The following is a 20,244-nucleotide window of genomic DNA, read 5'->3' as shown; positions in this document are numbered from 1 at the left end:
TGGATTAAACGTAAGAGAATTAAAACGGCTTTATTTAAATAACTACACTAGATCTATTTTCCTTTCGAAATTTCCCCTCTTTCGAAGCTCATTGCCCTTCTTTTGGTGTGATCCAAAATGGCGCGCTATCAAAATCGGTTGTTTTCCAAAAGGAAAATACAACTGTCCTATTCCCTCATCAATGACCGTATTAAGAATCGGTACACAAAAGGCCCACTTTAATGCTTAGGTGTAGGGGCAGCCCTAAAGGATGGGTTGAGCTTATACGAAGCTACAAAGGATATGGTCATTCATGTCTATTACAAACCATCATGGGGAACGAAAGAGTGAGCTCAGAAACGACCCTTATCCCAACTAACGTAGACGGAAGATTTGCATACCTGTACTTCTCTTTCTTCTCGATAATGTAACCAACGATAGGAGATCCGCCATTTTGTTCTGGAGGAGTCCATGCGAGCTCAACAAAGTCGGTGTCGAAGTCCTTGATTTCAGGCGTGCCTGGTTTTCCGGGTTGGTCTGAAAAAGAGAGATCAATAAATTATGGGACTTGCGCCAGGAATAGATTTAGAAATTTTGGAGAAGAGTCAATATGGTTTTCCACACCATTTTGTACTTGACGTTGTTTTGCGTATCTTTTTATAGAATAGGCAATGTGCTAGCCACAAAATAGATCTCGAAAGGATACCTTTCCTCTTTGAACTTATACTTGGGGTTCTAACCGTAAAGATAATTTGAAATTGTAGAAAACAATTTCTATTAAAATTTATTTTCAAAATGATAAAGGACTTACTAAATGGATTTTTAGCTTCAATGGAAGCCGTTGTTGTCAGTGGTTCAGATTTGCCTTGCTTGTTCACAGCACGTACTCTGAACTTGTACTTGTGGTTGGGGATCAGTCCCTCAACCTCCAAACCAGTTACAGGACCTGAAATGAAATAAAATGAAATCCATTCAGTCATTTACACACTGATCGATTCATTTCTAAAACCCCAGAACCGGACATTTGTTCTAGATAGAATAGGAGAATAAACCCTGTTTATACTGCCGGAATGAGACTGAAAAGTCCCTTTACTCATTTTCGCAGTCTAAACAATGTCTTATGTATTTGGTACAGAATAAATTTACATGTGCTGTCCAATAATAGAGGATTGTGCAATAAGGCACTAGATATGCAATAAGAGAGGACTTTTGCAGAAGTCTAAACCGATCTTGAGTTATGATCAATTTTCCCGCGAATGAGACTGAAAAGTCCCTTTACTCATTTTCGCAGTCTAAACAATGTCTTATGTATTTGGTACAGAATAAATTTACATGTGCTGTCTAATAATAGAGGATTGTGCAATAAGGCACTAGATATGCAATAAGAGAGGACTTTTGCAGAAGTCTAAACCGATATTGAGTTATGATCAATTTTCCGGGAAAAGCACGGGCAACCTGATAGTAGAAAATAAAACTCACCTTCAGTCTCGCCAGCTGGTGTCCATCTGCCAGTGGCTTCGTCCATTTTGTCCACAACATATTTCTCAATAGGTTGTCCTCCATCATCGTCAGGTACCTTCCAGTCCAGAGTGACACCTTCAGCGTGGACGTTGGACACTTTGAGTGGCCCTCCTGGTGGACTGGGCTTGTCTGGAGACAGAAAACAAGTTGAGAGTCAAACTTTAATAAAAGAGGACCTCTTATGCTAGAATAGAATAGAAGATACCTCATTTATACTAATTGGATGAGACTGGAAAGTCCTGTTACCCCACAATCTAAATAAGGTCTTAAGGTGTGTCCAAACATAGTCGATCGACATCGACTGAAACCATACACTGCCTCGACAGCATAAATTCACCTCGTCGATCGACGGAGTCGACTATGAATGTGTACATGCAGCTTAATATATCATTGATAAAATAGAATTATCAAAGTTTTTCAGTTACAGGCATTTTAGATTTGGTGGTCTTCAATTACCACAGAATTATCAAAGTTTTTCAGTTACAGGCATTTTAGATTTGGTGGTCTTCAATTACCACATTAAAAGCATTCATACCACGACAGCAGTTTGGAATCAAACACCTTTCTTTACTCTTCACAAAATATCTTTTTCTTACCAAGAACAATGACTTCAACTTCCACGGAGTCTTTTCCGTTGATGTTCTCAGCAGTGACCGTGTAGAATCCAGCATCAGCTCTCTGCGCCATTCTAACGCCCAGCTTGGTATTGTAGTCCAAATGTTGAACCTTGCGGACCATACCAGATCCACATGGCTTTGACTCCAGTCCACAGGCTCAGGAGCACCGGGAGGATTCGGGACACCTGGGAAAGGAAGAATATAAGACAAGTTACACTTGGGGATAAAATAATAGGGTGTGGTTGGTTTTGAGGGGACGCGGAGGTTAACTTAAATCGTGGTTGGTTTTGAGTCCCAGGAATGTTGCGACTAGGATTGGTTTGCTCCATAGGTCAGAGCTCTATAAGGGCTTTATAGTTACTTTCCGTGTCCATGAGAGCAAACTTAAAAGTGTCCAAGGAACTAGTATTGGTTTAAGTAGGGCCATCCGCTATAATAAACGCCCTATGTCACTGCGACCTGGTTAGATCTTTTGTGACTGTCTAAGGAACTGACGGAGGTATTTGGTTTGCTCCATAGGTCAGAGCTCTATAAGGGCTTTATAGTTACTTTCCGTGTCCATGAGAGCAAACTTAAAAGTGTCCAAGGAACGTGTATTGGTTTAAGTAGGGCCATCGGCTATAATAAACGCCCTATGTCACTGCAACCTGGTTAGATCTTTTGTGACTGTCTAAGGAACTGACGGAGGTATACTTACTGTAAGGATCTCTGGCAATAATACTGGAGAAGGTTTCCAGAGGTTCCGACTCTCCCTCCTTGTTGAGTGCCTTCACTCGGAACTTGTACTCATGTCCAGGCGTCAAACCAGTCACGTCCATTTCAGGCTCACGGGTTTTGCCCACCGGGATCCAAACCCCGGTCTCTGGATCGTACTTCTCAACCAGATAGCCTTCCAGTGGTTCACCGCCGTCGTCCTTGGGCTTGTTCCACTTCAGTGTACAACCGTCCTTGTGGATGTTGGACACTTCCAGAGGACCCTCAGGATCCAAACCCCGGTCTCTGGATCGTACTTCTCAACCAGATAGCCTTCCAGTGGTTCACCGCCGTCGTCCTTGGGCTTGTTCCACTTTAGTGTACAACCGTCCTTGTGGATGTTGGACACTTCCAGAGGACCCTCGGGCTTGGCGGGTTTAGCTGAAAATAGGAAGTTTGTAGAATTGTATTTAAGGAACTTACTCGTAGATCGATAGACGCGATAGATTCCAAAGAAGGTTCATCCACCCAGTGAATTAAAAATGACTTGGATTCTGCATGCTCTAAAAGTTTTCTCGAAAGAGATCTAGTCCCTTTGTAAAGGCAAAAGAGATTTCACGCAGAACAAGTACTATGAGTAGCAGCACTTTGTTTCTCACTATTAATTAATCTATTTAATTTAGACATCTTTTGAAATGTCTACGAAGTACAAACTACGAAGACGAAAATGTCTACGAAGTAGACGAAACTCCGAGTCGGGATAAAACCTAGGACTTGTAAGTGTCCTGTGCTAAAAATAACTAAAGTAAAATAGGACTTTATTTACCTGTATTGATCTTTCTTCTCAATAATGTAAGAAGTGATAGGAGCTCCATTGTCGGACTTTGGTGCAGTCCATTTCAGCAGAGCACTGTTCTTGTTCCAGTCCTTAGGTACAGGCTTGCCTGGTCTGTCAGGTTCACCTAGAAGGAATAATGTAAGAAGTGATAGGAGCTCCATTGTCGGACTTTGGTGCAGTCCATTTCAGCAGAGCACTGTTCTTGTTCCAGTCCTTAGGTATAGGCTTGCCTGGTCTGTCAGGTTCACCTAGAAGGGGGGAAAATAGTAATGATTTATAATTAACATTGAAAGCAAATTATTTATTAAACAAAAATAACATCCGCTCAACACGAGTGATAAATTGATAAATAATAGCTACTTTGTCTAATAATCTAATAAAATTATTACAACTTCTAAAGAAATAAAAATCCATGTTTAAAAGGAATACAAATATGATAGCGCACAAAAGTGACTGGTCTAAATATTCCTAAATTTCCGATATTTGTAAGAAATCAGTCCAAAGAGAAATAACATAAGTAGGTAGTGAAATAAATTGTAAGAATCAGCGTATTAAAATGTCTCTCCTGAAAAGTAGCAAAAATCACATAGGCCGTTCTTCTTGGGAACGATTCAAATGTCGTTCCCTGCTTAATGCACTACGCTAAATTTTATGACTTGACTTGAACTCGAACCACCAACCTCCAGATCCGAAGTCCACCGAGCTAACCACTACACCAATGAGGTTGGTTTACCAAATGGACTAAGTAAAAGAAGTTTAGAAGTCAGGTAAAACCTGTGAAGGCTTCTCATAGTTCTAAATAATAGAACACAAAATCTCGTTAAAAATTTACCTGTAATGGGAGCGCCACCATCGCGGATGGGCATTTCCCATTTGAGCTCGACCATGTTCTCATCGTAGTCAACAATCTCAGGAAGTCCAGGAGCTGCTGGAGGATCGAATGGATTCTTAGCTAGGATGGCAAAGGAAACGAATAGACCTTATTGCTTTTTTTACGGTATTTGGGCCCAATGCCCGTACGGCCTACGGTCAATACGTAGGATGTCTAACATAAACCTAACCAATAAGCGCGAAACGAATAGGTAAAATGACATTTCACATTTTTTTTTTTTTTTTTTTCCGACGAAATTTGAGCAAGGATAATACTTTCGCAAAAAGACTGTTCGAAGCGCCCTTGAGGTGGTATCCATAGTATTCATCATAGTTTAAAAAGAATAATAAATTAATCTCAAACTTACCTGGTTCCAAACCAGTAATGTCATGTTCAGTTTTGCCGGCATCAACGAAACCAGCTGGCAACCAGCGTCCTGTTGCCACATCTTGCTTCTCAACAATGTATCCGTTGATTGGAAGACCTCCATCGTCCTTGGGTTTGTTCCATTGCAGCTTACAGCCGTCCTTGTGAACGTTGGTTACGTCTAGTGGACCTTCTGGTGCTCCGGGTTTGTCTGTAAGAGTTCAGAAGTGGAAACTTGTTAGATCGACATCGGACCAATAAAATAAGATGTTCTAGTTGTCTTGAATAGATACGGTACTCACGAATAGCCTGTTAGGTCATTTTATATTCCAGACCTGCAATAATAAAGTTCGCCTGACATTGATGATTGCCAACCTCCAACATGGAGAAGGCACATGAAGAAGAAGACATTCCAGGTTTCACTAGAAGGAAGAACTCTATAGAAATTACTCCTCTCTATCTCCTTCTCCTTCCCTCCCCCTCCCACCACAATCTCACAATCATTGACCAAACCAGTTTTATACTCACCCAAAATGACAACTTCAACCGTAGCCTCATCAAATCCATTAATATTCTCTGCCCGAATCTTATACTCTCCTGTGTTCTTCCTCGTGGTATCTGTGATGGCAATCTTGGTGTTGTAGTCCTCATTCTCGATCTTCGTGCTGAGGTCATTTTCCAACGGAGTGCCGTTCTTACTCCAGACCACAGTTGGAGGAGGTTCACCCTTGATGTCGACATCAAACTTGACCGCATGACCGGCCCGAACGATAACCTTCTGGAGTTTGTCTCGGTTGATCCAAGGTTTCACTGGGAAGTAAAAGCTAATAAAATTATTACAACTTCTAAAGAAATAAAAATCCATGTTTAAAAGGAATACAAATATGATAGCGCACAAAAGTGACTGGTCTACATATTCCTAAATTTCCGATATTTGTAAGAAATCAGTCCAAAGAGAAATAACATAAGTAGGTAGTGAAATAAATTGCAACCAGTTTTATACTCACCCAAAATGACAACTTCAACCGTAGCCTCATCAAATCCATTAATATTCTCTGCCCGAATCTTATACTCTCCCGTGTTCTTCCTCGTGGTATCCGTGATTGCAATTTATTCTCTGCCCGAATCTTATACTCTCCTGTGTTCTTCCTCGTGGTATCTGTGATGGCAATCTTGGTGTTGTAGTCCTCATTCTCGATCTTCGTGCTGAGGTCATTTTCCAACGGAGTGCCGTTCTTACTCCAGACCACAGTTGGAGGAGGTTCACCCTTGATGTCGACATCAAACTTGACCGCATGACCGGCCCGAACGATAACCTTCTGGAGTTTGTCTCGGTTGATCCAAGGTTTCACTGGGAAGTAAAATATTGATAGTTTTAGCAAATTCCTACTTGTTATCTAATGCTGGTAGGTTCTAAACTTCATTGATAGAGAGAGGGAAAATAACTTATCAATATGGACCTTCACAAAGTTACAGAGGCATCCGTCAAGATGCTAAACTTCATTATTTTGCCTATACCATGCTAGACGACTCTGAGATCGATTCCTAGGAGTTTGGGAAGTTCTTTGAGCTTTGTGCTTGGATTTCGGGTCACATTCAGCCTCCAGCTTCACGAGGACAAATTTCTTCAGTAGCAACTCGTATGTGAGCCCTGATCTTCTTCTTCCTAACCTTTTCCTTTTTAAACAGGGTCGACGTTTCTTGTCAGTCAGTCCCTTCCAGGCAACCCTATTGTGGACCTCATGCCCTGTTCAATTTTGCTCACTAAAGTCTTGATTCACACGTTCTTTTCGAGGCACACGTATGTGAGCCAAAATTAACCTGACATTTTTACATTACATTACAGGATGCACAAAACTTACAAACTTAATTATGGCCATACAGGACAGACAAGCTGATAACCAGGAATCCAGGAACACAACGCAACGTAGGCAAGTACATACCTCTAATAAATAATTAACTTGGATCTGCTAAATTGAATCTATTTGTTACGCGATTTTTCAGAATTCAATTTTTGATTCTTTGAGAAATAAAACCTTTTTTAGATCTATTGAAGGATCTGCCTCTACGAGTACATATTATCACTACCTGAAAATATTTTAGGAAGCACCACCTGCTAAAAATGTTAAACTCAAAATCTACTTCTAATTTACTAAAGGGATTTATTGACAGGTACAGTTAAATTTTAGTAGATATAGGTATTTACTATACATCGTGTGACAAAACTGATAGGTGTTGCCTTCCTTCAATCCTGTGACCGTAGCTTTCGTGGCAGGAGTCTGGAAATATACAGAAGGATTAATTAATCAGTTAGGATCTCCAATAATCAAGGAGCAATTTATCAGTTCGGATTTCCCAATAATCAACGAAGTCTATGGAAAAAAGGATACATTATCGAATGCATTATCTAAATCAATATTATCAATAGTGGAAAAGACAACTCTGAGCTTATAGGGCGCTTCATAAACACCTTACACAAAACGGAAATATTTAAGGTATTTATGAAAAGTCTCGAAGGACAGAACTCTCTTCAATGTTCAAGGTATGTACCTTGTTTATCCAGAACGAAAAGAGCTAAAAAGTCGCTTTACCACATCCACATCTACCATGCCTATTTCAGTGTTCACTTGTACATTAGAAGAATATTAGCCCTTGATGAAATTCTAGTACTTTTCCACATCTCGTAAATAAGTGTTGTTAAATTCTAGTACCTTTCGACTCGATATTATACTCACATCGGTTGTCAGAACTTCTTCCCAGGTGGAAATTCTCTTCTCCTTCTTCTCCACAACATATCCAGTGATGGGAGCACCTCCATCACTCTTGGGTTTCTCCCAGTTCAATGTGAGACGGTGTAGACACCAGTGTCTGCTCTCTTAGCTTTGACCAGGATGAAAGTTGTCTTGTAGTCCTCATTCTCGAGCTTGAGTCTGGAAGGTGGAAAATAGAACAGAATAAATTATTTTGATTCAATGTGACACGATCAACGTCCCAGTCTTCAATGTTGGGAAGACCAGGCTTTCCGGGAGCGTCTGTTGAGAAAAACGATAGAATAAATCATCTTGCTGACCTATGAATGTAATTTTAATGTGGTGTTCACTTTGCCTACAATACATATAAGAAAATTATTTTCCAAGAAATGGAATACCTAAGTTTTCAATGTGACACGATCAACGTCCCAGTCTTCAATGTTGGGAAGACCAGGCTTTCCGGGAGCGTCTGTTGAGAAAAACGATAGAATAACTCATCTTGCTGACCTATGAATGTAATTTTAATGTGGTGTTCACTTTGCCTACAATACATACAAGAAAATTATTAAAAATTATTTTCCAAGAAATGGAATAGGTACCTAAGTTGTTGTTGTAGCGGCTTCAGCTGTAGCCGTATAGTGATGACAGAATAAAGAAAAAATATCTTTTTATGGAATTAGTATTTGAAATTTGGCAAGATGAAAATTAATTTTCATTGATAAAAATATAAGTTTCAAAGGGACTCTTGGCAATATCAGCATTTATTGTTGTAACGGCTTAGCCGAATGACGAAGGCAGACATCAGCAGTGGAAAAGGTTCAACAATGAAATATTGAGGTTTAGGATGTAGAATTTATTTTGTACGTACCAAATGGATTCTTGGCCACAATGGAATGTTCGGACTCAAGAGGCTCCGATTCTCCCTCATCGTTGATAGCTTTGACTCGGAACTTGTACTCATGTCCTTCCTGTAATCCTTTGACGTCATATTCTGGCTCGGTGGTTCTGCCCACTGGCACCCAACGTCCTGTTTTCTCATCGAGTTTCTCCACGGCATAAGCAGTGACTGGTTTGCCACCGTCATCTTCGGGTTTCTTCCACTTGAGTTTGGCTCCGGTGGCAGTGACATCCTCCACTTTGAGAGGACCTCCTGGTCTGCTTGGAGCGCCTGAAATATTCAGAGTTTTCATTTTTAGTGAAATTTGGCAAGATGAAAATTAATTTTCATTGATAAAAATATAAGTTTCAAAGGGACTCTTGGCAATATCAGCATTTATTGTTGTAAGGGCTTTAGCCGAATGACGAAGGCAGACATCAGTGTTGGAAAAGGTTCAACAATGAAATATTGAGGTTTAGGATGTAGAATGTATTTTGTACGTACCAAATGGATTCTTGGCCACAATGGAATGTTCGGACTCAAGAGGCTCCGATTCTCCCTCATCGTTAATAGCTTTGACTCGGAACTTGTACTCATGTCCTTCCTGTAATCCTTTGACGTCATATTCTGGCTCGGTGGTTCTGCCCACTGGCACCCAACGTCCTGTTTTCTCATCGAGTTTCTCCACGGCGTAAGCAGTGACTGGTTTGCCACCGTCATCTTCGGGTTTCTTCCACTTGAGTTTGGCTCCGGTGGCAGTGACATCTTCCACTTTGAGAGGACCTCCTGGTCTGCTGGGAGCGCCTGAAATATTCAGAGTTTTCATTTTTAGCTAGTTAGAGAAAACTATGGGATGGGATCAATAACAATCGTACCTAATATGAATGTGGTCCGTAGCAGAAATGCTAGTAAGAACTATATCCGATACTAGACACAAACGGTATAATCTATATTTTCATTTGCCAGTCCTTTGGACACATTTACCACCTCCTTGACTCTTAGATCATACTAATACCTAATCGTACACAAAAGCTCACTTTGAGGCTTACGTGTAGGGGCAAACAGTCCTGAAAGATGGATTAAGCTCATACGAATACCTACCTACTAATGATATTTAGAATCTCTCAGCTTCCAATGAATAAATAATATCCTTGTCTCCTCACTTGGATCTCCAGGTCCTGCCTTGTTCACAGCTCTCACTCGGAACTGGTAAGTGTTGCCTTCTTCTAGCTTGGGCACTCGGCCTCGGCAGACATTGCCGTGGATTTCCACAGCCTTGGCGAAGGTGGGGTCGAATTTGCTCTTTGCCTCAATAATGTAGCCTGTGTGAAATAACAAAAAAGTAGTCAGTTAGTCACACATCTCCAAAAGTTAATTTGTGTTAAGCATTTTGAACCTTGATGTGATCCAAGCCACGCAACTCCTTGATTCCAGAGAACCATTTGGTGACGGGCATAGGCTCTCCGATGACCTGGGAAAAGAAGTTATTTTATTGAAATACGTCAAATAGCACCCTCAGTTTGGGCACACTTCTCCCAGATAGGACTGAAAGTAAAGAGGTTGTGGATTAAACGTAAGAGAATTAAAACGGCTTTATTCAAATAACTACACTAGATCTATTTTCCTTTCGAAATTTTCCCTCTTTCGAAGCTCATTGCCCTTCTTTTGGTGTGATCCAAAATGGCGCGCTATCAAAATCGGTTGTTTCCAAAAGGAAAATACAACTGTCCTATTCCCTCATCAATGACCGTATTAAGAATCGGTACACAAAAGGCCCACTTTAATGCTTAGGTGTAGGGGCAGCCCTAAAGGATGGGTTGAGCTTATACGAAGCTACAAAGGATATGGTCATTCATGTCTATTACAAACCATCATGGGGAACGAAAGAGTGAGCTCAGAAACGACCCTTATCCCAACTAACGTAGACGGAAGATTTGCATACCTGTACTTCTCTTTCTTCTCGATAATGTAACCAACGATAGGAGATCCGCCATTTTGTTCTGGAGGAGTCCATGCGAGCTCAACAAAGTCGGTGTCGAAGTCCTTGATTTCAGGCGTGCCTGGTTTTCCGGGTTGGTCTGAAAAAGAGAGATCAATAAATTATGGGACTTGCGCCAGGAATAGATTTAGAAATTTTGGAGAAGAGTCAATATGGTTTTCCACACCATTTTGTACTTGACGTTGTTTTGCGTATCTTTTTATAGAATAGGCAATGTGCTAGCCACAAAATAGATCTCGAAAGGATACCTTTCCTCTTTGAACTTATACTTGGGGTTCTAACCGTAAAGATAATTTGAAATTGTAGAAAACAATTTCTATTAAAATTTATTTTCAAAATGATAAAGGACTTACTAAATGGATTTTTAGCTTCAATGGAAGCCGTTGTTGTCAGTGGTTCAGATTTGCCTTGTTTGTTCACAGCACGTACTCTGAACTTGTACTTGTGGTTGGGGATCAGTCCCTCAACCTCCAAACCAGTTACAGGACCTGAAATCAAATAAAATAAAATCCATTCAGTCATTAACACACTAATCGATTCACTTCTAAAACCCCAGCACCGGAAATTTGTTCTAGATAGAATAGGAGATAGTCGTTCTCGGCCTTGATGGTGTACGTTCCGGTGTTGTGTCTGTGAAGTGAAGAGTGGACAAAGAGTTTAAAGTTTGAATTGAAAAAGATCAAATCAAATAACCTTAATTCAAAGGTAAAAGACAAAAAAGAGGAGGAACAAGAGAATTGGAAGCTGATCGTGAAATCACTTTAGGAATCTCAAGTCACACCAGCTTGGAAGTACTCGTATCAGGGGAGATATAGCCGCTCTCTATGTAGATCACACAGAGGAACAGCTATTCAACACATCTACGTAAAATGAAATCTTTTTGAAGAAATTACTCAAGTTGTACAAGCACAGAACTGAGAATTACCTTGCAGCAGGACTGATAGTCAACTTGGTCCTGTAAACATTGATTTAGAATCAAAAAGGAATTGATACATTATTGGAAAATAAAATAGAAGGAAATCTGTCAAATCCACCTTCCTCAAATTGTCGAATATGTATTCCGATAATCTGTTTTATCTTTTGTACAACCACAAGACCTAATTTAGTCTACTTTTCCTTAAACGTTGCCTCCTTAACCTCAAATTGTCCAAATTACATTTCGATAATCTGTTTTATCTTTTGTCGCCACAAGAAATAATTTCGTCTATTTTTCCTTAAATGTTGCCCCCCAATGTATATTACCTATTGTTAAAAAGTTATGTACTTACAGAATCTTGGTTTGGCAATAAAGTTCTTGGAAGCTTTGCTGGGTTCACTCTGTCCGGCCTTATTCACAGCAATAACACGGAACTGATACTCGTTGCCTTCCGTCAGACCACTGACAATAGCCTGAGGTAGAGGGGCGGCAGTTTCCAATGCCTTCTCCCAGACGCCATTGTATTTGTCTTTCTTCTCCACAATGTAGGAAGTGATGGGAGAGCCGCCATCGTGTACGGGTTCGGACCATACCAGATCCACATGGCTTTGACTCCAGTCCACAGGCTCAGGAGCACCGGGAGGATTCGGGACACCTGGGAAAGGAAGAATTAAGAGAAGTTACACTTGGGGATAAAATAATAGGGTGTGGTTGGTTTTGAGGGGACGCGGACGTTAACTTAAATCGTGGTTGGTTTTGAGTCCCAGGAATGTTGCGACTAGGATTGGTTTGCTCCATAGGTCAGAGCTCTATAAGGGCTTTATAGTTACTTTCCGTGTCCATGAGAGCAAACTTAAAAGTGTCCAAGGAACTAGTATTGGTTTAAGTAGGGCCATCCGCTATAATAAACGCCCTATGTCACTGCGACCTGGTTAGATCTTTTGTGACTGTCTAAGGAACTGACGGAGGTATACTTACTGTAAGGATCTCTGGCAATAATACTGGAGAAGGTTTCCAGAGGTTCCGACTCTCCCTCCTTGTTGAGTGCCTTCACTCGGAACTTGTACTCATGTCCAGGCGTCAAACCAGTCACGTCCATTTCAGGCTCACGGGTTTTGCCCACCGGGATCCAAACCCCGGTCTCTGGATCGTACTTCTCAACCAGATAGCCTTCCAGTGGTTCACCGCCGTCGTCCTTGGGCTTGTTCCACTTTAGTGTACAACCGTCCTTGTGGATGTTGGACACTTCCAGAGGACCCTCGGGCTTGGCGGGTTTAGCTGAAAATAGGAAGTTTGTAGAATTGTATTTAAGGAACTTACTCGTAGATCGATAGACGCGATAGATTCCAAAGAAGGTTCATCCACGCAGTGAATTAAAAATGACTTGGATTCTGCATGCTCTAAAAGTTTTCTCGAAAGAGATCTAGTCCCTTGGTAAAGGCAAAAGAGATTTCACGCAGAATAAGATCAAAGGAAAACCTCGATACTTACTGATGACGTTGATCTCAAATTCAGCCGTATCTGTACCATACTTGTTGGTAGCCACTATCTTGTACGTTCCTGTGTCTTTTCTCTCTGGATTCTGATGAGTGAACTTGGTTCTGTTTGGTTTGTTTTCAATCCACCTAAACACAAAGTACAATTTATAAGGTTTAAGAAAAATGAATGTCAGGCAGATTATTTTAAACTTGTTTAGCGAGTCGAAAGGTACACAAGTGTCAAGAGACAAAAGCAACGTACCGCCTGGCTTGATTGTGCATTAAACTCGTTTTTTCTTAAAGTTTGAATATTCCCAGAAACCACCTATACCTCATTAATATCAATATTTTAATTTAAAATAATTTCAATCTCATTTTAACTGTAACAATTCTGTCTGAGACGTATGCTGTGTTTGGATTCTGATGAGTGAACTTGGTTCTGTTTGGTTTGTTTTCAATCCACCTAAACACAAAGTACAATTTATAAGGTTTAAGAAAAATGGATGTCAGGCAGATTATTTTAAAATTTTTGAAAAAAAAAAAAAAAAAAAAAACGTTGCACCGCCATTTTTATATCATCATGAGAAATATAATCTTACTTGATAGTGTTATCGGTGATTGGCTTGTTGTTCAGAGTCCAGGTGATCTCTGGAGGAGGTTCTCCCAGAACTTTGACATCAAACAGGAGGTTCTCACCCTCGTGGATCTTGAGGTTCTTGAGCGTCGACTTGTCAATTTTGGGAGCCACTGGAAAAGAACAAAATAATATTGAAACCAATTACTTTCTCATTAGCCACTTACTTTCTGATTTATAAATGTCTTTTCTTTGTGTTACTAGGTATGGGATCTTGAGGTTCTTGAGCGTCGACTTGTCAATTTTGGGAGCCACTGGAAAAGAACAAAATAATATTGAAACCAATTACTTTCTCATAAGCCACTTACTTTCTGATTTAATGCAATTGTAAGGTTCTGATGTTCAATTTTGAACCAATGCACTTTAATTTTAAGCACAGGAAAGAATCGGCAGAAAGCAAATTAAACCCGTAATTGAATACTCTTAGTTTATCAAGACGGCTAGGAGGGTTCAATTTTCTAAGACGGTTAAAGGTTTTTTGAGGTTTGGGAAGGTTGAATTTAGGTTATTTGCTTACGTTTTCTCGGCTTCGTGATGACAGACTTGCTGGCCGGACTTGGTTCTCCAGGGCCGGCTTCATTGACAGCTCTGATTCTGAATTCATACTCAACTCCCTCATCCAAATCATCAGCCCGGCCTTTGCATTCGGGAGAATGAATGTCCGCAGCCTTCACCCATCGTGGACTTCCCTGTGAAAACAAGAAATATCAAAGTTAATGTAGATTTGTATAAGGAAAACAATAACTTTCTGTAGAAGGAAAGGAGGAAACATCTGTAGAAGGAAAACCCATCCTTCAAGGCTGTTTTCCCTTACACCTAAACCTCGGAGTGTGCTTTTTGTTTAAGAAGAAGTATTTTCCTTCCGACCTCATCCAAATCATCAGCCCGGCCTTTGCATTCGGGAGAATGAATGTCCGCAGCCTTCACCCATCGTGGACTTCCCTGTGAAAACAAATATGAAAGTTAATGTAGATTTGTAAAAGGAAAACATTATTAACTTTCTGTAGAAGGAAACATCTGTAGAAGGAAAACCCATCCTTCAAGGCTGTTTTCCCCTACACCTAAACCTCGGAGTGTGCTTTTTGTTTAAGAAGAAGTATTTTCCTTCCGGAAACGATTCCGATGGAGAAATTTCTTTTAGCCCCGTGAACTAGTTCATGCATTGACATTTCGAACTTTGGCCTCATCCACTTACCACTTCACGTTTCTCAATGACATATCCCGTGACTGGTGCACCTCCATCATTATGAGGAGGAGACCAAGTGAGATCCACGTAGTCCTTGTCCCAATCTGCAATCTCAGGAGCAGCACAAACTCCTGGCTCATCTGAAAATATCAGCAAAATAATATCAGTAAATATAATTGTAAGATATAAATATCTACCAAATAGTTTACGAGTATTCTATTGGTCTAACTAAGAACACCTTCGTTCCATTCGTACATTAATCCGTGTAGATGAAAGATTTGAATTGAGACTATTAAGAGTCAACAGTGTTGACCATTTGGTCAAGGAAGACGAAGGCTGGTTTGATGGTCAAAATCTAGGTTTTGTAAGGTTTTATTAGTTATCTTTAGTTCAACACCATGACGAGTGGATGTTTTTTAAAAGCTTCACCTACTGGCAGGATTCTCACACCGTGAGTTTTTTCACCAAACCAAATAGTGGTGAAAGATTTGCTATTTTTTGGACTAATGAAGTGTAAAACAATAGTGTTGACCATTTGGTCAAGGAAGACGAAGGCTGGTTTGATGGTCAAAATCTAGGTTTTGTAAGGTTTTATTAGTTATCTTTACACACCGTGAGTTTTTTCACCAAACCAAATAGTGGTGAAAGATTTGCTATTTTTTGGACTAATGAAGTGTAAACTACTTACTGAATGGATTCTTAGCCACGATAGCCTTGTCAGCATCCAGAGGTTCAGATTCTCCCTCAGAATTGACGGCAATGACTCGGAATTTGTATTCCTGGTTTGGCACCAAGTTGGCAACATCATAAGCGTGGTCCTTGGTTCTTCCGGCGGGCACCCAGCGACCTGAAATCGGCAATGGATCGTTTACAACGCATGCAAGAGACTTAATTCAGTAAATAAGATGAGTAAAACCAACATTTGCAAAGTAAACTCGCTGGCTGATATTATACTCACATATATGTAGGTCACAACCTAAAGGCGATATAAAGAAGAAGGCTAAACGTTAACCTAGAGCTCTCTTCCTTTTTATTTTACCTGCATCACCAATCTTGATCTGGAGGTTAGTGGTTCGAGCCCAAGTGAAGTTATAAAATTTAGCTAGGTGTATTCATTGGAGAACGACATTTGGAACAAGCATTTATGCTTAACACAATTTACATTCCAGTCTAACTATCCCCCCTTGCTTGTTTCAGTCACCACGTCCTTATCCATTTGATCAGGACCTTACCTGTATCAGTCTCCATCTTCTCCACCATATAATACTCGATGGGGGCACCACCATCATCCTCAGGCGGGTTCCATTTCAGACTGCATCCTTCCTTATGGATGTCGGAAATCTTCAGCGGTCCCTCTGGTTTGCCTGGTTTGTCCAGGACGGTGACATTGATGATGGCTTCATCTTTACCAGAGTCGTTCTCGGCCTTGATGGTGTACGTTCCGGTGTTGTGTCTGTGAAGTGAAGAGTGGACAAAGAGTTTAAAGTTTGAATTGAAAAAAGATCAAATCAAACAAGCTTAATTCAAAGCTAAAAGAATTGGAAGCAAGAGAATTGGAAGCTGATCTTGAAATCACTTTAAAGTCACACCAGTTTGGAAGTACCTACTCGTATCAGGGGAGATATAGCCGCTCTCTATGTAGATCACACAGAGGAACAGCTATTCAACACATGTACGTAAAATGAATTCTTTTTGAAGAAATTACTCAAGTCGTACAAGCACAGAACTGAGAATTACCTTGCAGCAGGACTGATAGTCAACTTGGTCCTGTAGTCTTCTTCCTCGATGGAAATCAAGTCCTTGGCTTCCACCTTGGTCTTCTTGTGATACCAGGTCTTCTTTGGAGGAGGTTCACCAGAGATCTTGATATCCAACTTGATGTTCATTCCAGCCTTGACTGTAACGTCCTTGACTGTCGATCGGTCAATTACAGGTGGTACTGGAAACGAAAAGTAGAGGGAACTTTTAATATCTGCCTTAAAGCCTTACTCCTGGCCTTAAAAAAAATGTCTAATAAAAAGAGAACTTTAATAATAATGATAAAAAAAATATAAATAAATAAAAAAAACTCTTCTTCCTCGATGGAAATCAAGTCCTTGGCTTCCACCTTGGTCTTCTTGTGATACCAGGTCTTCTTTGGAGGAGGTTCACCAGAGATCTTGATATCCAACTTGATGTTCATTCCAGCCTTGACTGTTACGTCTTTGACTGTCGATCGGTCAATTACAGGTGGTACTGGAAACGAAAAATATCAGGAACTTTTAATATCTGCCATAAAGCCTTAATCCTGACATAAAGCTTTTAAAAAATATCTAATTATAAAAAAAGCAAAAAAAGATAACTTTAGTAGGTAATGAGTAATTATGAAAAATAAAAATAGAGAAAACTTTCAGTTTTCCAATAAATAAAAATGATCTTAGTAAAAAATCTATCTTGACTGAAATCAGGAATACGACGCGACGAGGGATAAAACGAAATCTTGAAAATCGATCTTACCATTTCTATCCTTAGCCACAATGGGGTCACTTGGCTCACTAGGTTTACTTTGACCTCCCTTGTTGACGGCAATAATTCTGAACGTGTATTTCATGCCTTCGACCAGATCAGGTACTTTGCCTTCGCATTTGGGCCCAATGAGCTCGGCGCCTTTCTGCCATTTGGAACTGAAAATACAATTTCGATGTTTGAATTACTGCTTTTGAAAATGAAATTTTAATATTTGAATTACTGCTAATATTTTCTCATGTAGAGTGTAAGTATGCCAGATCTTCTCCAAGCAGCCCGTGACAAGACAAGAATCAATTAGCCATCATGATTGCCAACGTTCAATAGAATATGGCACCAAAAGAAGAAGAAGAGTGTAAGTAGGATGGTATATTGGAAATTCATATTTTTCCAATAAAAAGAATCTGAGAAGTAATTTTTCGTGGGTATATTTGCCTTCCATGAAAGCTGCTATGAGAGAATTTTCCTCCAGGTATTTTCCACATTTACTGCTTAAAGTACTATGAGTAACAGCACTTTGTTTCTCACTATTAATTAATCTATTTAATTTAGACATCTTTTGAAAAGTCTACGAAGTACAAACTACGAAGACGAAAATGTCTACGAAGTAGACGAAACTCCGAGTCGGGATAAAACCTAAGACTTGTAAGTATCCTGTGCTCAAAATAACTAAAGTAAAATAGCACTTTATTTACCTGTATTGATCTTTCTTCTCAATAATGTAAGAAGTGATAGGAGCTCCATTGTCGGACTTTGGTGCAGTCCATTTCAGCAGAGCACTGTTCTTGTTCCAGTCCTTAGGTATAGGCTTGCCTGGTCTGTCAGGTTCACCTAGAAGGGGGGAAAATAGTAATGATTTATAATTAACATTGAAAGCAAATTATTTATTAAACAAAAATAACATCCGCTCAACACGAGTGATAAATTGATAAATAATAGCTACTTTGTCTAATAATCTAATAAAATTATTACAACTTCTAAAGAAATAAAAATCCATGTTTAAAAGGAATACAAATATGATAGCGCACAAAAGTGACTGGTCTACATATTCCTAAATTTCCGATATTTGTAAGAAATCAGTCCAAAGAGAAATAACATAAGTAGGTAGTGAAATAAATTGCAAGAATCAGCCAAAGGAAACGAATAGACCTTATTGCTTTTTTTACGGTATTTGGGCCCAATGCCCGTACGGCCTACGGTCAATACGTAGGATGTCTAACTAACATAAACCTAACCAATAAGCGCGAAACAAATAGGTAAACTTACTGTACGGGTTCTTGGCAACAATAGCATGTGAAGTTTCCAGAGGCTCAGACTCTCCCTCACTATTGACAGCCTTAACACGGAACTGATACTCCTTGCCTTCATACAATCCACCCACATCGGCTTCCGGTGTTTTAGAAGTGACCACGGGCACCCAGCGCCCAATATCCGTGTCCATACGCTCAACGATATAATGATCAATGGGAGCACCACCATCATCCTCTGGAGGATTCCATTCCAGATGGCAACCTTCGGCCGTCACGTTGGATACCTGCAGAGGACCCTTGGGTTTGCCTGCCACACCTGAAGAAGAAAGGAGAGAAGAAAATCTTGAAGTATGTTCCCAGTGGTCCAAAGAGAGGTGGGAAACAAGGAAACCTTTCCCTAGGATAGGGTATAAACCATCCCTTTAAGGGGGAAACTACCATAAATCCGGTTAAACGAACTTCTTGCTGACACGAGCTGAAGGGCTAAATCTATAAATCCTAAAATCCAGTTATATTTCGCCTTGAATCTCCCGGTATATTATCTGTTTTGAAAATCTCCTCTAATATTGGAAACGCCTTTTGTTAAACGAACTTCTTGCTGACACGAGCTGAAGGGCTAAATCTATAAATCCTAAAATCCAGTTATATTTCGCCTTGAATCTCCCGGTACATTATCTGTTTTGAAAATCTCCTCTAATATTGGAAACGCCTTTCACCCATACTGATACTTACTGACAACAACTATTTCTACATCCACGGTATCAACACCAGAGTCATTCTTAGCCGTGACGGTGTAGACACCAGTGTCTGCTCTCTTAGCTTTGACCAGGATGAAAGTTGTCTTGTAGTCCTCATTCTCGAGCTTGAGTCTGGAACGTGGAAAATAGAACAGAATAAATTATTTTGAACAGAATTGAAAATTATTCAAGCAAATAATATGCGCTGTGGATATCACTTAGAAGCAAGAAAATATCTTCTTTCTAAGAGATGAAATCCTAAGACACATAATCCTGCGATTTAGTTAGTCTAGTATTGTCATAGAATTTTATTTGTTAGATTGGCTTTTACTTATGACGTCTTCAGTAGGGAGCTTCAGAGAATTGAAGATCCAAATGTTCAAAAGTATTAACTTACCTTTCATTGGAGAAGATTTGAGCACCCTTGTAAGCCCAGGTAATCTTTGGAGGAGGTTCACCTTGAACATTGGCGTAGAACTGTAGCATTTGACCTCTACGGATTTCTTTCTTGGCCAGATTTCTACGATCAATCTTAGGTGCCACTGTAATGGGAAATATTTCAAAATTCTATCAATAATCAATATTTATCTTTTTCCAAGTCAGATAAGAAATAAGTATGCCCATCAAAGAAAAATATATGTAAATTTACTTGAAACCCATTTTCTTCGTTCAAAATAGAAGCTTCTGTAAGTCAAAAGCTACTGCGAAAGAAATAATAATCAAGACTAAATTTAGAACTTACAGAATCTTGGTTTCGCAATAACGGACTGCGAAACATCACTTGGTTCACTAGGTCCTGCTTTGTTGACAGCCACCACTCGGAATTCATACTCGTGACCTTCAATGACATCAGTCACTTTGCCAGAAGTTCTGTGAAAAATAAAGAAAATCAATACAAAAGGTCCCAACGTTTGTTACGCAAAGTGGTATAGTGATGTGTACTTATTCTTCCCTATGGAAAAATACAATTTCACTGAATAACAGCTATGAGGCCAATGACTGTAAAAGCATAACTTTGAAAATAAAT

At 39.9% G+C, this 20,244-nt stretch overlaps 1 protein-coding gene across 1 annotated transcript in view; it reads right to left on the bottom strand.

Annotated features, from left to right (window-relative positions):
- Nucleotides 1–20,244, bottom strand: part of LOC103512392 (twitchin-like) — a 100,214-nt gene that overhangs the window by 10,044 nt on the left and 69,926 nt on the right. The window contains 37 exon segments of the mRNA XM_026825876.1: nucleotides 381–516; nucleotides 791–925; nucleotides 1,459–1,629; nucleotides 2,097–2,227; nucleotides 2,230–2,302; nucleotides 2,815–3,090; nucleotides 3,228–3,251; nucleotides 3,637–3,650; nucleotides 3,773–3,896; nucleotides 4,433–4,627; nucleotides 4,773–5,096; nucleotides 5,414–5,695; nucleotides 5,958–6,236; nucleotides 7,092–7,164; nucleotides 7,621–7,729; nucleotides 8,047–8,104; nucleotides 8,504–8,803; nucleotides 9,017–9,306; nucleotides 9,618–9,834; nucleotides 10,026–10,057; nucleotides 10,455–10,590; nucleotides 10,865–10,999; nucleotides 11,780–12,082; nucleotides 12,406–12,705; nucleotides 12,919–13,052; nucleotides 13,505–13,652; nucleotides 14,057–14,228; nucleotides 14,735–14,865; nucleotides 15,414–15,572; nucleotides 15,958–16,178; nucleotides 16,463–16,664; nucleotides 17,222–17,388; nucleotides 17,926–18,061; nucleotides 18,497–18,796; nucleotides 19,213–19,349; nucleotides 19,615–19,759; nucleotides 19,960–20,087. Of these exon segments, the coding sequence (XP_026681677.1) occupies nucleotides 381–516; nucleotides 791–925; nucleotides 1,459–1,629; nucleotides 2,097–2,227; nucleotides 2,230–2,302; nucleotides 2,815–3,090; nucleotides 3,228–3,251; nucleotides 3,637–3,650; nucleotides 3,773–3,896; nucleotides 4,433–4,627; nucleotides 4,773–5,096; nucleotides 5,414–5,695; nucleotides 5,958–6,236; nucleotides 7,092–7,164; nucleotides 7,621–7,729; nucleotides 8,047–8,104; nucleotides 8,504–8,803; nucleotides 9,017–9,306; nucleotides 9,618–9,834; nucleotides 10,026–10,057; nucleotides 10,455–10,590; nucleotides 10,865–10,999; nucleotides 11,780–12,082; nucleotides 12,406–12,705; nucleotides 12,919–13,052; nucleotides 13,505–13,652; nucleotides 14,057–14,228; nucleotides 14,735–14,865; nucleotides 15,414–15,572; nucleotides 15,958–16,178; nucleotides 16,463–16,664; nucleotides 17,222–17,388; nucleotides 17,926–18,061; nucleotides 18,497–18,796; nucleotides 19,213–19,349; nucleotides 19,615–19,759; nucleotides 19,960–20,087 (6,297 nt within the window).

Source organism: Diaphorina citri, unplaced genomic scaffold (assembly GCF_000475195.1).
Source record: "Diaphorina citri unplaced genomic scaffold, Diaci psyllid genome assembly version 1.1 scaffold833, whole genome shotgun sequence".
Taxonomy (NCBI): domain Eukaryota; kingdom Metazoa; phylum Arthropoda; class Insecta; order Hemiptera; family Psyllidae; genus Diaphorina; species Diaphorina citri.
The sequence above is the reverse complement of the archived record's forward strand: the minus strand, read 5'-3'. Positions and strand labels throughout refer to the sequence as shown.